The sequence below is a fragment of the Ammodytes marinus genome (assembly GCF_949987685.1).
Source record: "Ammodytes marinus genome assembly, chromosome: 12".
Classification (NCBI taxonomy): domain Eukaryota; kingdom Metazoa; phylum Chordata; class Actinopteri; order Uranoscopiformes; family Ammodytidae; genus Ammodytes; species Ammodytes marinus.
Window position 1 is genome coordinate 18,417,993 of NC_137216.1, and position 13,507 is coordinate 18,431,499.

The 13,507-nt window shown below is 38.6% G+C and overlaps 1 protein-coding gene across 1 annotated transcript; it reads right to left on the reverse strand.

Annotated features, from left to right (window-relative positions):
- Positions 1 to 570: 570 nt before the first annotated feature.
- LOC307258803 (protein FAM237A-like) lies at positions 571 to 3,444 on the reverse strand (the record flags this gene model as incomplete). The annotated part of the gene is made up of 2 exons (XM_080038470.1): positions 571 to 695; positions 3,081 to 3,444. The coding sequence occupies 2 exons, from the start codon at positions 3,442 to 3,444 to the stop codon at positions 571 to 573; spliced, it is 489 nt and encodes a 162-aa protein (XP_079894596.1).
- Between the last annotated feature and the right edge of the window lie 10,063 nt (positions 3,445 to 13,507).

Consider the following 13,507-nt stretch of genomic DNA (forward strand, 5'->3'; position numbering starts at 1 on the left):
AATAAAACTACTGACTACATTATTTAAAATGTTTAAATAAAAGAGCAAAAGACAGTTTAGCTCTCACTGCTACTACTAATAATATGAAGATCATTCAAGACACAGTATTATTACCACTGTGCTACAGTAACATGTTGTACGTGTAATGTGTGTCTTATTAATACTAATGTAAACGACACTTAGATGTCTGATGGAACGACACTTTGACAAAATTCAATTTATTTATTGATTTATTCATTGGTATGTGTTTTTAAAATCATTATTTTGTAATATCAGACTAAAACAAATAACAGATGTGTAATTTTAAATCATTTCTCAGATATATCACGTAGAAACATATGATAGCAAAAATTAAATGCAACCACAAATCAGAATTCATGTGTAAGGTGTATACAATTCCATAGCAACAATACCGTTGATTCATACCTGTTGATGCTCAACTATGAAAATAACTGAAAACACTTTTAGAATCTTTAAACATATGTGATATAAAGTGAAACTACAGTGAACTATTATTTTAAGCGGCAAAGAAAATATAAATAAACCATACCAACTTGAAAATATTGTGAGTTATTTGTGGTTATGTGCATTTGATTTGGGTTTAGTCTTCATGGTCTTGATGTGTCCTCTGTGTCTAACTCTGACACTGAGCCAGGCGCGGGAGGTCGCTCCTGAGCTGTTGAATCTGAAGGACTCTGTAAAGGTTACGTGCACACACACACACAAACACACACACACACACACACACACACACACACACACACACACACACACACACACACACACACACAAAGAGGGTAATTTAGTTCCCCTATGTGTACACTTTTCTTTTCATCTATCTGGAATCTACCAATACAACAAAAGAAAATACATGTACAGAGGTGGAGGAAGAACTGAGTTTGTGTACTTAAATAAAACCAGCATCATCACAGTGAACACTCTGTAACAGTTAAAAGTCATCCATCAAAATATATCAAAAGTCAATTACTCATTGTTCAGAATGGCCGTTTCAGAATAATGTATATCATATTATTATCCTAATTATTGATGCATAAATGGAGAGGAGCAAAAAATGACAATATTTGACTCAACAATATTGAGGAGTAGTAAAAGAAAGTGTAACCGCAAGTGGAAATATTTTTATTATTAATCAAGAAAAGCACAATGAAATCAAAATGATACTTAGATATAGTAGGGGAGAACGGGGTAATTTGTCACATGGGTTGGATGTCACATTCGTTATATCTCGCCACCAGAGCGCGCTAGCTCTGAAATGTTGATATAAAAAAGGTCCAGAATTGGGATCAGAGGTCACATACATAGACTTCCTTGGAGGAAGACAGCTGCATTTCAGGTGAGAGGATGTTGTGTGTTTTTCATGTCAAATTCAAAATATTTTGCTTCTCAGTATTTTTCTTCTAGGCTTTTACACAATGGGTTTATAACAAAACACTTGTTACCCTCAGAAAGTGTGAAGGGTAAACTATAGTTTAGATTGTGGTTAGCAAGCTAATTGGTTGTCAGATGGTTGTTTGCCTTGATGCTAGCAAGAAATTCAAGTTGGGGTTGGTCGTCAAATTTTTGGGGGGGTTGGTTGTCACATGTTATCTCAAGGCTGCAGCCAGAAAAGGAACCCAATAACGAAAGAAATTGTCAAGCTGTATCCTCACTGACACCCCAGAGAAGGAAAGAATAGAGCAGGAAAAGGCAGCTAGCAAGCAAAAGAAAAAAGGGCAACAAAATCAAAACAACCCAGTGCATCCCAAACTAGACCAGCTGTCAAGGCTACAGAACGTTATGTAGGCCTATTTGTCAACTTGACAATGCAATTAAACATTCAAATTTGGTTCTGCCTCCTTGCCTTCTTTTTAAGATTTTTCCCATTAAGATAACATTGTGACAAACAACCCCATAGTGTGTGACAACCGACCCCTTGATGGGGTTGGTTGTCACAATGTGTCAGAGTGTCTTTGATGGTGAATTACTTCTTCATTACAATAAGTTGGAAAAAAAGAGAGACACACATTTCTAGCCAACACCTTAAGCTTCAATTTAATGTAGGAATGGCTATTGACAGATGTTTTGGTGATGAGCAATTCTCACTAGAGTAAAAAGTGTGCCTACTTACCCCGTTCTCCCCTACACATATACAGTACATATACTGCTTATCTGATGGGTTAGTGGAGCTGCTGCTCTCACCTTTTGCTTCACATTTTCTGCAATGTTTGTTCCAAAAGTGAGAAGAGTGGTGGAATGGAAAATGCATTTGAATGGTTTCCGTGATGTAAAAGTGATAAATGACCTGGACTTTTTTTGCTAAAAAAATATAGACCTACATGTCAGACTTACTGTAAGACAAATTTATTTTTGTTTGAGAAGATTTCCCAGGTCTGACACTATCACATCATGCATTCTCAAACTGACTTTTACAAAAGTGAAGGGGTTCTCAGATGGTTAGTTCTGATGTAAAGGATGGAAGGGAAGGGGCTGCGATTAAGGCTGTGAGAAAGTGTATGTCTATGGAAATTCTCAATCATTCAGGATGAATCACATAAGTGCTCATTTAGAACAACGTTAAGATACAACGATTTCCTCAAGTAAACATAGTTACAATATTCTTGGGGCTGAATATCAACTTCACTACCCTTTCATAAAGTACAGACACATTTTTAGCGGATTCGGTTGTTGTACACTGTCAGACCATTTATTAAGGAGTAACAGCAAGTCTCAATCCAGTGTTTTGAATTGCAGTAGTTGAGTTTCTCTTTTTTTCAATCAGATAAAATATCTAAAGTTAAAAATACTCATCATGCAGCAGAATGGCTCCTGACAATATTATTATTATATGATCAGAATATTATTTTCTATTCAATAATGTGTAAGCAGCATTTCTACAGTTGTGTCTGGCCAAGGATCAACTCACACATTCTAAGCCTACTGCTGGGTTATAGCATCAATGCATCATACTTTTTATATTATAGGTCTATTGGCAAACAAAAAGTTAATTTAAAGTAATATATAATGGCCAAAAGCATGTACAGTGTGTGTGTGTGTGTGTGTGTGTGTGTCTGGACACTTACTGTCAGTGAAGAGGGAGTGCACAGCGGTGACATGTCTCCGTCCCAGGCCGTGACTCCTGGACAGCACGCATTCCAGATAAAGGTCCCAGAAGACCCGGGCCAGGTCCCAGAAGAGCGCCGTGTGTTTGTTGTTGTCGGACTCCCTGAGGAACACCATCAGGTCCCAGAAGGCGGGCACCGTGTCAGCGATCCGCGGCGAGCGCATCTCCAGCAGCCGAGTCGAGGAGGAGTCCCAGCACTGCGGGTTCCCCCGGTTGGCCGTCAGGGGGTCCACGTGAGCCGGCTTCAGCGGAGCAGCACACACGCAGCTCAGCACAAACACCGTGGCCACAGCAGGTATTCTGAGGAGGAGCACTGGGGCCATCTGCATATATGTAGTAGGACACAACACAGGTCAGCTGGATTTTACTCTATTGACTTATCAATTTATTATTTAGATTTTTTAGTAGATTACCAAACTCCTAAAATCACACATTTATTTCTCCCTCATTTTCACATGCCTAAATAGCATTTACTTTAATTTGTTGCGTAGCCTATAACTTAATGCATTTCAAAAGGCTACATCTAAATATCGCCTACTAACTTAGTCTTAATCTTAGTCTGTGCATTTTAATTACAGGAAAATGTAAATAGCCTACTAATAATATTTCACCACAATCAACAGTGTTAACAATTATTACTTATTCTGTAAATCCAAATTTGCAAAACAGGTCAAAAGTAAACATCACAAACGTAGCCTAAATAAATAGCATTTTATTAAACTATAATAATTTTTTTTGCAATGAAAAAAATGTGCTTACCACTGAAGCTGGGCTGACTCTCAAGACTATAGAGTTGATTGGAGTTTGGTAAATATCTGTTGGGTCCTAATTGACGTCAGTGCCTCCCTCCTTTGCGAGCAGAGATACTGCTGCTTGTCACGATAGAAATGTGTAGTTGACTTTTCTTAGAAAGAAATATGTATGACACCTGATTTGTGGCCAGGTTTGAACTTCAAGAACATTTTGCTTTAATTATTAATATTGTATTAGAATGTTGATCAGGTTCAGGGAATAATGTCAATTAGGCTACAGCAACATATTTGTTTGTTTAGGTGTTTTTGCATCCGTTTGATAAGCCTCTCTAGACTAATTGTTTGAAATATATTTGTTGTATTATTTTCTGCTTGTTCATTAATAATTTGCTTTCCTGTGCATTGAGCAAAGTCAAAATTTGCAGGAGCAAAACGAAATGCGGACTCAACCTTTGAAAAAGAAAGAATTGCCTATTATTATGAAATGACTCAATACCTGAAGGGAAAGTATCTCTCCTGCTATCCAACCTCACACAATAAGAAGGTAGGAGTAAAGGGATTTCTTATCACTGCCTTGTAGGTAAGTTAGGATCCTGCCCGACAAGAGAAGCTGTGTTTTACTTTTACTGTATGTCCAGCTGCTTTTGCTGTTACAGAGCAGTCCTACCATTTGATTGGTCCACTTAATTGAGGGACACATAGAGGTATTTTCAATTTTATCATAACACAATATATTTGTAGGACTGCAGCCACTCAATATTGTCATGTCATTTTCATTATTAATGTGCTAGTTGTTTTTCAATTAAAAAAATAATGTTTTTATTCTATATATATATATAGTGGCAGCATAGGCTATATTAAAGAAAACATAAGCAGTCCGACCTCAGACACTTGGGTGGTTTATCTTTCTCTAAAAACCAGCTTAGTTGTGAAAGGTGTTCCAGAGAGTGATGCACGAGTTACGTTTCAATGCTTTTACTGAAATGTCACATGCATACCTGATCTGCAATGCAATTACTTTCACAGTTAGAGGCCAACAATAAAAGTACTGGGTGTGTTTCTCGCTCGGTTGTTAATTCTTCTGATGATGCTAAGGAAGCAGAATTTACGTCAATTTCCGCTGCAGGGCCTCAATTATAACTCTTAAAAGAATTCCATTTTCACATTCATATTGAAACACAAAACATACGATGTCAGGATGCTTCTTGCAGGAAGAGTGGCCGGAAGGAACAAATTATTGTTATTAAAAGAGAAGTATTGTTTAGTGAGTGTATGCTATAAAGGAAAAACACTTCTAAGGCAGGTCCACAGAGATTTTTCCTTAACAGACTCATCCGGGTCATAAAGGTCAGTGATTCACAACAAGCTGGGTACTTGCAACCTCGTACCTCTGCATTTGCCACGTAGGGGAGAACGGGGGAATCTGAGGCATTGGGTAATGTGAGCCACCCCCTGTATCTAGGCAACGGAAAACATTTGTGGTCATGTGAGATATATGTTTTCAAGCCCCTCTCATTTCCCCATGGCCCTGAAAGAGAGGACCTCATGGTGCTGTGGTAAGCATGTTTTTTTCACCAAAATGGGTATTTTGCATGTAAAAGTAAATGTTCTTGCTGTCAACTTAATCAACTGTTGTGCCAAAGCAAATGTATTCACATAGAAAAACTTCTATCATACGTGTTGATGAACTACCAACATATAAAAACCATGTGATGATATTAGCTAAAGATTAGCCTGAAATGCTAAGAGAGGTAGTTTTTTTCAAATTGTGGTGGTGGGGGAAAGTGAGCCAAATGCTGTGGGGGAAAGTGAGCCACTATCTCACTGTCCCCCACCATGAGGCACAAGTTAAGTTTAGTCTTAACCATATTTTAATGTAATATTACATGACATATGTTTTATTTTAATCTCATACACATCATTTTAGCTCGCTTAGAGGGGAGCAAATGTAAAAAGTGGCTCAGATTACCCCGTTCTCCCCTACATGGAAAGTTAATTGAGCTCAATTAAAAAAATATAAATAAAACATCCCCACATATTGAGTCAGATGTAACATCAGAACACCTTGACGAATCAGTTTGTTAAAAGTAATGGATAAACCGTTGTAATTGTTAACTTGACACATTCACTCGGCAGACATGGAGCAACATTCATATTTATTTTATTTCAGGCAACCCCATGAATGTCAGTCCAGTACTCTCTGTAGTTGTACCTGGTGTTGCTGCTAAATGTTTGTCTGACAAGCTTTTTCAATGAAAACGCTGCCTGCTGTAACCAAAATGGGTGAGCTAGGTGACACTTGAGCCAGCTATCTTTACTTAAAAGTGGGCTCAGCAATTCAGGAGAACGCCTGTTCTGTCCAAATCAGTAAATATCTCCTCACAATACTCTACCTGTCCGTACTGTGTGTGTGCGCGCTGAAAGAAAATCTGGTGTTAGTACACAGCCTGGGCTCTGTAAACGTGTATGCAAACAAAGGGACCCACTGTAGTTAGCAACATGCCTGTTTACAGAGCCTATAGGCTGTGTATTAACAGTGGATTTTTTACGTACCGGTAGCGGATCATAAGGAGAAATTCCCTGATTTTGACAAAAGGTGATGTCAACAACAAGCATTCTCAAGATTTGCTGACTCCATCTTGAACACTGCATAGCACCGACAAGATAATCTTCTTGACCCCCACTAGACTGGTTTCAGTGTAGGCCCCCTCAACAGAGAATGCCCTCCTTGCAGTCACAGATGAACTCCAAATTAGTAGAGCGACCTCCAACTTTGTCGGTCTGCTGGACCAGCTCACATGATATTTGCTACCACAGCTGCAACACCTGCTCCTTCAGATTAAGGATCCACAACATACGGAGTATACATTGGTTTCTCAACAATCAGGAGGCACAATTTCTGGTTCTTTTCATCATGCACCTAGACTGCTGCAACTTGCTGGTGAGACTACATGTGCGTGCCATCTGACCAGAGGTGGGTCGTAACGCGCTACATTTACTCCGTTACAAATACTTGAGTAACTTTTTGAATAAATTGTAATTTTAGGAGTAGTTTTATTGCAACATACTTTTACTTTTACTTGAGTAAATATTTGAAGAAAGAACGGTACTTTTACGCCGTTCCATTTGGCTACGTGACGGTCGTTACCTTATTTTCTTATATATTTTATTTATTACATGCGAGAGCTATTTCTCTCATGATTTCTCTCCCCGGGGAAGTCTTCAGCCAACATCTCTATCACGTGACTATTTCAACCAATAAAAACCACATTACAAAAGCTTGCCAATCAAATGCAGCCACTTCAGTCACATGACAAGTGTTGTCATGTTGTCATAGGGCTCAACCATGGGCTCAACAATGTCCGCGGACTTTTTTAAAGGCTGCGGTTCCGCACCGATGTTGTGGCCGTGCCATGTAGGTTAAACGCATATTTTACCGACTATCTGGGTGAGTCGAAAAATGGAAGAAACCGCTGATTCCGAGGAGCAATAGCCACACCCCTGGCCTCAAATACACACTCACACAATCACAGTGACACAGACTCCCACACACTCGCAATTACAGAGAAACTGTTCTTCTTTGACACATGTCCTGTTCTCCCTGTAGCCTACTCACTTCGCATGCCCCAGTCTGGCTGTGTGAGAGTCTGAGAGTGGTCTCTTTGTTCAGCCACTCTGTAGTTTCATACGTTAAGTGATTGTGCCAGCAGGTTTTGATGTGTAACGAAGTTTAATTTTGTGTGTTTTATATTTTTGGGACTAAACACAACCTAGATAATTTTCTCAGGGCCAGTGACATATTGTAGGAATTTGTTTTAAAATGTGTATGTGCAAAACAATTGCAACAGTGTTATAAGTGTATTGGTTTTAATTAATATAATTTTGGACAAGCCTAATTTATTATCATTTTATTTGAAGGGTGATGTATTTAATTTGGCAGATAATTAATGTATTATTGTTTGAGTTCAAGGGTTATTCATTTGATTTTTAAATACCTTATTTATTGTTTTATTTAAAATTATGTTATTTAACATATCTTTATTTGAACATTGCTGTTTTATATTATGTTCGTGTCTATTCTGTACCGTTTGTGTTGCTCTGTATATTTCAAAAATAAATCCGGAGTAATTCAGTAGGCCTACTTGTACTCTTGAGTACTTGAGTAGTCTTTTCACTGCATACTTTTTTACTCTTACTTGAGTAATAATTTTTATGAGTACTTTTACTTCTACTTGAGTAATTATAATCTTAAAGTAACTTACTTTTACTTGAGTAAATTTTTTGGCTACTCTGCCCACCTCTGCATCTGACCTATGCAGCTCATCTAGAACGTGTTGCTTAACTTCATGTTTAACAAACACATTTAAGAGTGGTTTCAATCTTCTCATCTTATTCTTATCAAGGAGGCAAGTTTATTACCCAAAATATCAAACTATTACTTGATGCAGGATGTCTCTGCATGACCCAACTGACTAAAACTGTAATTAATTATAAAATATCTGGGGGCTTTGTAAAGATTGAGTTAGTACTTAAAAGGCCTATAAGTAATAACGAACAAGACCATGACCATGTGAATATACTGTATATTAAATATGTATTCAAGTGTTAAGGTTTACCTCAAGAAACAGGAAACTCTTAAATCCTGCAAATGTATCTAATCTGATAAGTATTCCTCTTCAGCCACAGTTGGCTGAAATAAATCGGGGTGACCATGTTTCGAACACACTAAATGTAGCTTTATTAAACATCAGATCCTTGGCAGGAAAAACATTTTTAATTAATGATCTTATTACTAGGCACAATCTTGATTTCATGTTTTTAACTGAAACTTGGTTAGACCAAGATAACAGCTCAGCTGTTCTCATAGAGTCCGCCCCCCCAAATTACAATTTTGTGAGTGAATCCAGAGTGCATAAAAAAGGCGGGGGGGTTGCTATTCTGTTTAAAGAATCTCTACAATGCAAAAAGATGTCTTATGGAAATTTTGATTCATTTGAGTATGTGGCTCTACAGTTAAATTCAGCCTCTAGAGCTATTTTCATTAGTATTTACAGGCCACCTCAATACAATACAAGCTTTTTTGATGAACTTACTGAACTGCTGTCTGTAATATGTACTGAGTTTGACTGTGTATTAATCGTCGGAGATTTCAATATTCATACTGACAAACCAGAGGATAGATGTGCGAAAGAACTGTGCTGTGTCCTTGACAACTTTGGACTAAATCAGCATGTTGACAAACCAACTCATAACAAAGGGCACACGCTGGACCTTATCATCTCCAGAGGAATGAACATTTCAGACATAACTGTGGCAGATATGGGTCCCCTCACGGACCATTCCTGTTTATTTTTTGAGAGTACAATGTCTGTGCACACAATTGATCAATCAAAAGTAATCAAAAAGCGGTATATTACAGAAAATACCAGTGAAACATTCATTCAAGCATTTTCTTCGATACCACCCCTCCCCTGTAACTCAGTTAATGAGCTTTTAGACAACTTTAATGGCAAAATTACAAGTGTTATAGATGCTATTGCGCCCATTAAGATGAAGGTTGTCTCTGGTAAGAAAAGATCTCCTTGGAGAAATGCCCCGCAGGTCAGAATAGAAAGAAGAGAGTGCCGTAAAGCAGAACGCAGGTGGCGAAAAACAAATCTCCAGGTTCATTATGACATCTTCAAAGAGAAACTGTGCACGTTTAACTCAGAACTGAGAAATGCAAGGCATTCTTTCTTTTCTGACATCATCACCAAAAACAACAACAATGCACGTGCCCTGTTTGCTACTGTCGACAGATTAACAAACCCTCCTGTGCCAGTAGCGTCTGAGCATCTTTCCACGAGGGCTTGCAATGAATTTGCCTCCTTCTTTACTGAGAAAATTCACAAAATTAGACAAGCTGTCACTGCATCAATACCAAGTTCAACATATGTGTTCCCTCATAAAATCAATTCAAATGCAATGACAGAATTTTATCTTATAAACCACAAAAACCTGGAGGACATTATACAACACCTGAACTCCTCATCCTGTTGCCTTGACATTCTGCCCACAGGCTTCTTTAAAACTGTTTTTAGCTGTATGGCCTCAGATGTTCTACAAATTGTCAACACGTCCCTTCAGACAGGTGTATTCCCACAGGCCCTGAAAACAGCAGTCATCAAGCCACTACTAAAAAAGACCAATCTAGATACATCACTCATGAAAAATTATAGGCCCATATCTAACCTACCATTCTTAAGTAAAATCATTGAAAAAGCTGTTTATCAACAGTTAAATAACTACTTAGCAATGAATAACTGCTTTGATGTCTTCCAGTCAGGATTTCGACAACACCACAGTACTGAGACTGCTCTGGTTAAGGTCCTCAATGACATCCACTTAAACACAGACAGTGGCAAAAGTTCTGTCTTAGTTTTACTGGACCTCAGTGCCGCTTTTGACACAGTTGACCACAGCATATTACTAGATCGACTAGCAAACTGGGTTGGACTTTCTGGAACTGTACTAAGCTGGTTTGAATCCTACTTAAAGGATAGAGACTACTATGTGTCAATAGGCAATTTCACATCTGAGCGGACAAATATTGAATGCGGGGTCCCCCAAGGTTCCATTCTTGGCCCTCTTCTATTTAACATCTATATGCTCCCACTAGCTCAGATTATGAATAAGAACAAATTATGCTACCATAATTATGCAGACGACACACAAATTTACATAACCATATCACCAGGAGACTACAGTCCGATACAGGCACTGAGTAAGTGCATTGAACAAATCAATGATTGGATGTGCCAAAATTTCCTTCAATTAAACAACGATAAAACTGAAGTAATTGTCTTTGGTGCCAAAGATGAACAATTAAAAGTCAGCGCACAGTTTACATCCGTTATGTTAGAAGCCACACCCCAAGCCAGAAATCTTGGTGTTGTTGTAGACTCCGACTTGAATTTCAAGAAACACATAAAATCAATTAATAAATCAGCCTACTACCACCTAAAAAACATATCAAGAATTAAAGGGCTTATGTCTCAGCAAGACTTAGAAAAACTTGTCCATGCATTTATCTTTAGTAGACTTGACTACTGTAACAGTGTCCTTGCTGGCCTTCCAAAAAAATCTATCAGACAGCTTCAGCTAATTCAGAACGCTGCTGCTCGAGTCCTCACTAGGACCAAAAAAGTGGATCACATTACCCCAGTTCTGAGGTCTTTACACTGGCTTCCAGTCACTCAAAGAATTGATTTCAAAATACTGATGTTGGTTTATAAAGCACTAAATGGTTTAGGGCCAAAATACATTACTGATATGCTGATAAGTTATGAACCGTCCAGAGCCCTTAGGTCGTCTGGGACAGGTCTACTTACAGTCCCTAGAGTTAGGACTAAACGAGGAGAAGCAGCTTTTAGTTTTTATGCACCAACAATCTGGAACAAACTCCCAGAGAACTTGAGGTGTGCTGCAACTCTCAGTTCTTTTAAATCGAGTCTGAAGACTTTTTTGTTTCCATTTTAACCTGCAATTTTCATTCTATTTGCTTCTTTTATTAAATCCAGTTTTTATGTTTTTATTTTTTTTTATTTTTTATTTGCTTCTTTTAATCGCTTTTAAATGTTTTATAATGTGTTTTATGTATTCTAATCTTGCCCCTGTAAAGCACTTTGAGTGGCCTTGTGTCTGAATTGTGCTATATAAATAAACTTGCCTTGCCTTGCCTTGCCTTGTTGTCAACACTAATACAAGATGTCACTTTGAGTTTAATTTAAGTTCATTTTTGAGAAGGTAAAATATCACATTATAGGAGAGAAGATTGGATAATATTGGCAGGGAAAAACACAGAAACACTCAGGTAAAATAAGTCAGTAGTTTATTGATCGGTCCAACTGTACATAATGCAGTGAGAGAGGGACACCAGACGATGAGTTACATGGAGGATTACACTGATGCCAGTGCTATGGCAGCACCTGGAACACACCAACTATCAGCTGGACTGGAAATTATAGCCCTGCACAAGGAAACTATTCAGGCTTCAATATGCACAGGTACCATACAGTGTGTTTGTGTACGTGGTTGTGCATGTGTGTGATTAAAAATACCAGATCGGATGAAAAAACAGACAAATATGATTTTCAGTTCCACAAATGTAAAAGAGTGCTCTCTCGCTTTTTCATTGGAAATATTAATTCAGTTCTTTTTTGTTTGTCCATTCATAGTTTGAGTACGTTGAAGCGATGTGGAGACGGGACATGGAAGTGGCCAAATACAAAAGATTAGCTGAACAGCAGAGTTTTTCTTTAAAGTCCATGTCTACATTGATATTATTATTACCCATACTTTTGTGCAATATCTCTCTTTGCATAGTAAATAAAAGTTAAATGTTTTTGTTGTTGACATGCACCTATCTTTTGTAGCATATTTTTCTTGCAGATTTTAGGGACTCCCATATAGAATTATAAGCCCACTATAGTGATTGCATGCAGCGTTTCCAGTAGAGCTGAACTTGATTTCTATTAAAGAGTTTATGAGAGCAAAAGGTTAAGCCAGTATAGTGGGTGTTAATGAGGACTGTTACGTGAGACCTGGCTGGACAGGTGAGAGCCTTCGTGGACAGACTTCATGCCCTCGGCAGTAGGAGAGGCACCACTGGCTGCAGACAGAGGGGAAAGTGCTCTGTGTGCAACAACATCCATATGTTCAGGTGATTTGGTTCTTTGGCTTTTTAAGTCACTGTTGAAGATACTAAAAGGGGGGAGGGGCGGGGACTCGTGACGTTAATCTGACGCACTGTCAGTCTGAATCCCTCTAGAACAGACATACTTCTCCTCAACATCACAGCTGCTCTGTACGCTGTGATGAATTTGACCTCTAACCCCCCCGCCTGGAACCTTTCCAGCGTGGGATTACAATTTTGGACCAAATCCCAATTGCGTCTTTCTTTTTCATAACATTACCAAAAACACCCGCTATACAACATGCTAAGATAAAGAAGGGAAAAAAAGCAATTGATGTCCATGTAAAATATGCTGTTAATTCCAAACCTGAACTCCTTATTTATGTACAATTGAGTGTGTGTGCATTCACTTTGTGACATACACTGCCCATGTGGCTCCTCACATGCAGCCTCCTTAATCATCTATAGCACCTATGTACATGTGAACTATAGGAGCTTTAACCGACTTTCCACTGAGTTTGGTTTTTAACGAGGCCATCTCCTGCATTAGATAATTATGCTTTTTTTTCTCTTTGTATGTTTTTTTGCGGTATAGTCATAGCTTTCGTAGCCATGCAGAGTCCTGCGGAGAGGGCTCTTCATGCCAGGGGGCCTGCAAAGCAGCACGCTTTGTGCGGATTATCATGCCAGGTGAGAGAGTGGTGTGAATTCCGCCTGAACGCCTGTGCACTGGCACTAAAGGATGGAAGAGGAGCTCTGTCACTCTAGAGATCAGGATGGGGGATGTGTGGCTTTGTTACATAGGTGAGGTGGAGGTTGAAAAGGCTGCATTTTTAATGTAACTAGGAAGGAGTTTATTAAAATGTCCACTATGTCGTCTTCAAGTAAATCTAATGCCAAAGTTCAGCAGCAATAAGTGCAGTCCAGCTGTCAGGTAGCCAACTAAGGAAGCCTTGGAGG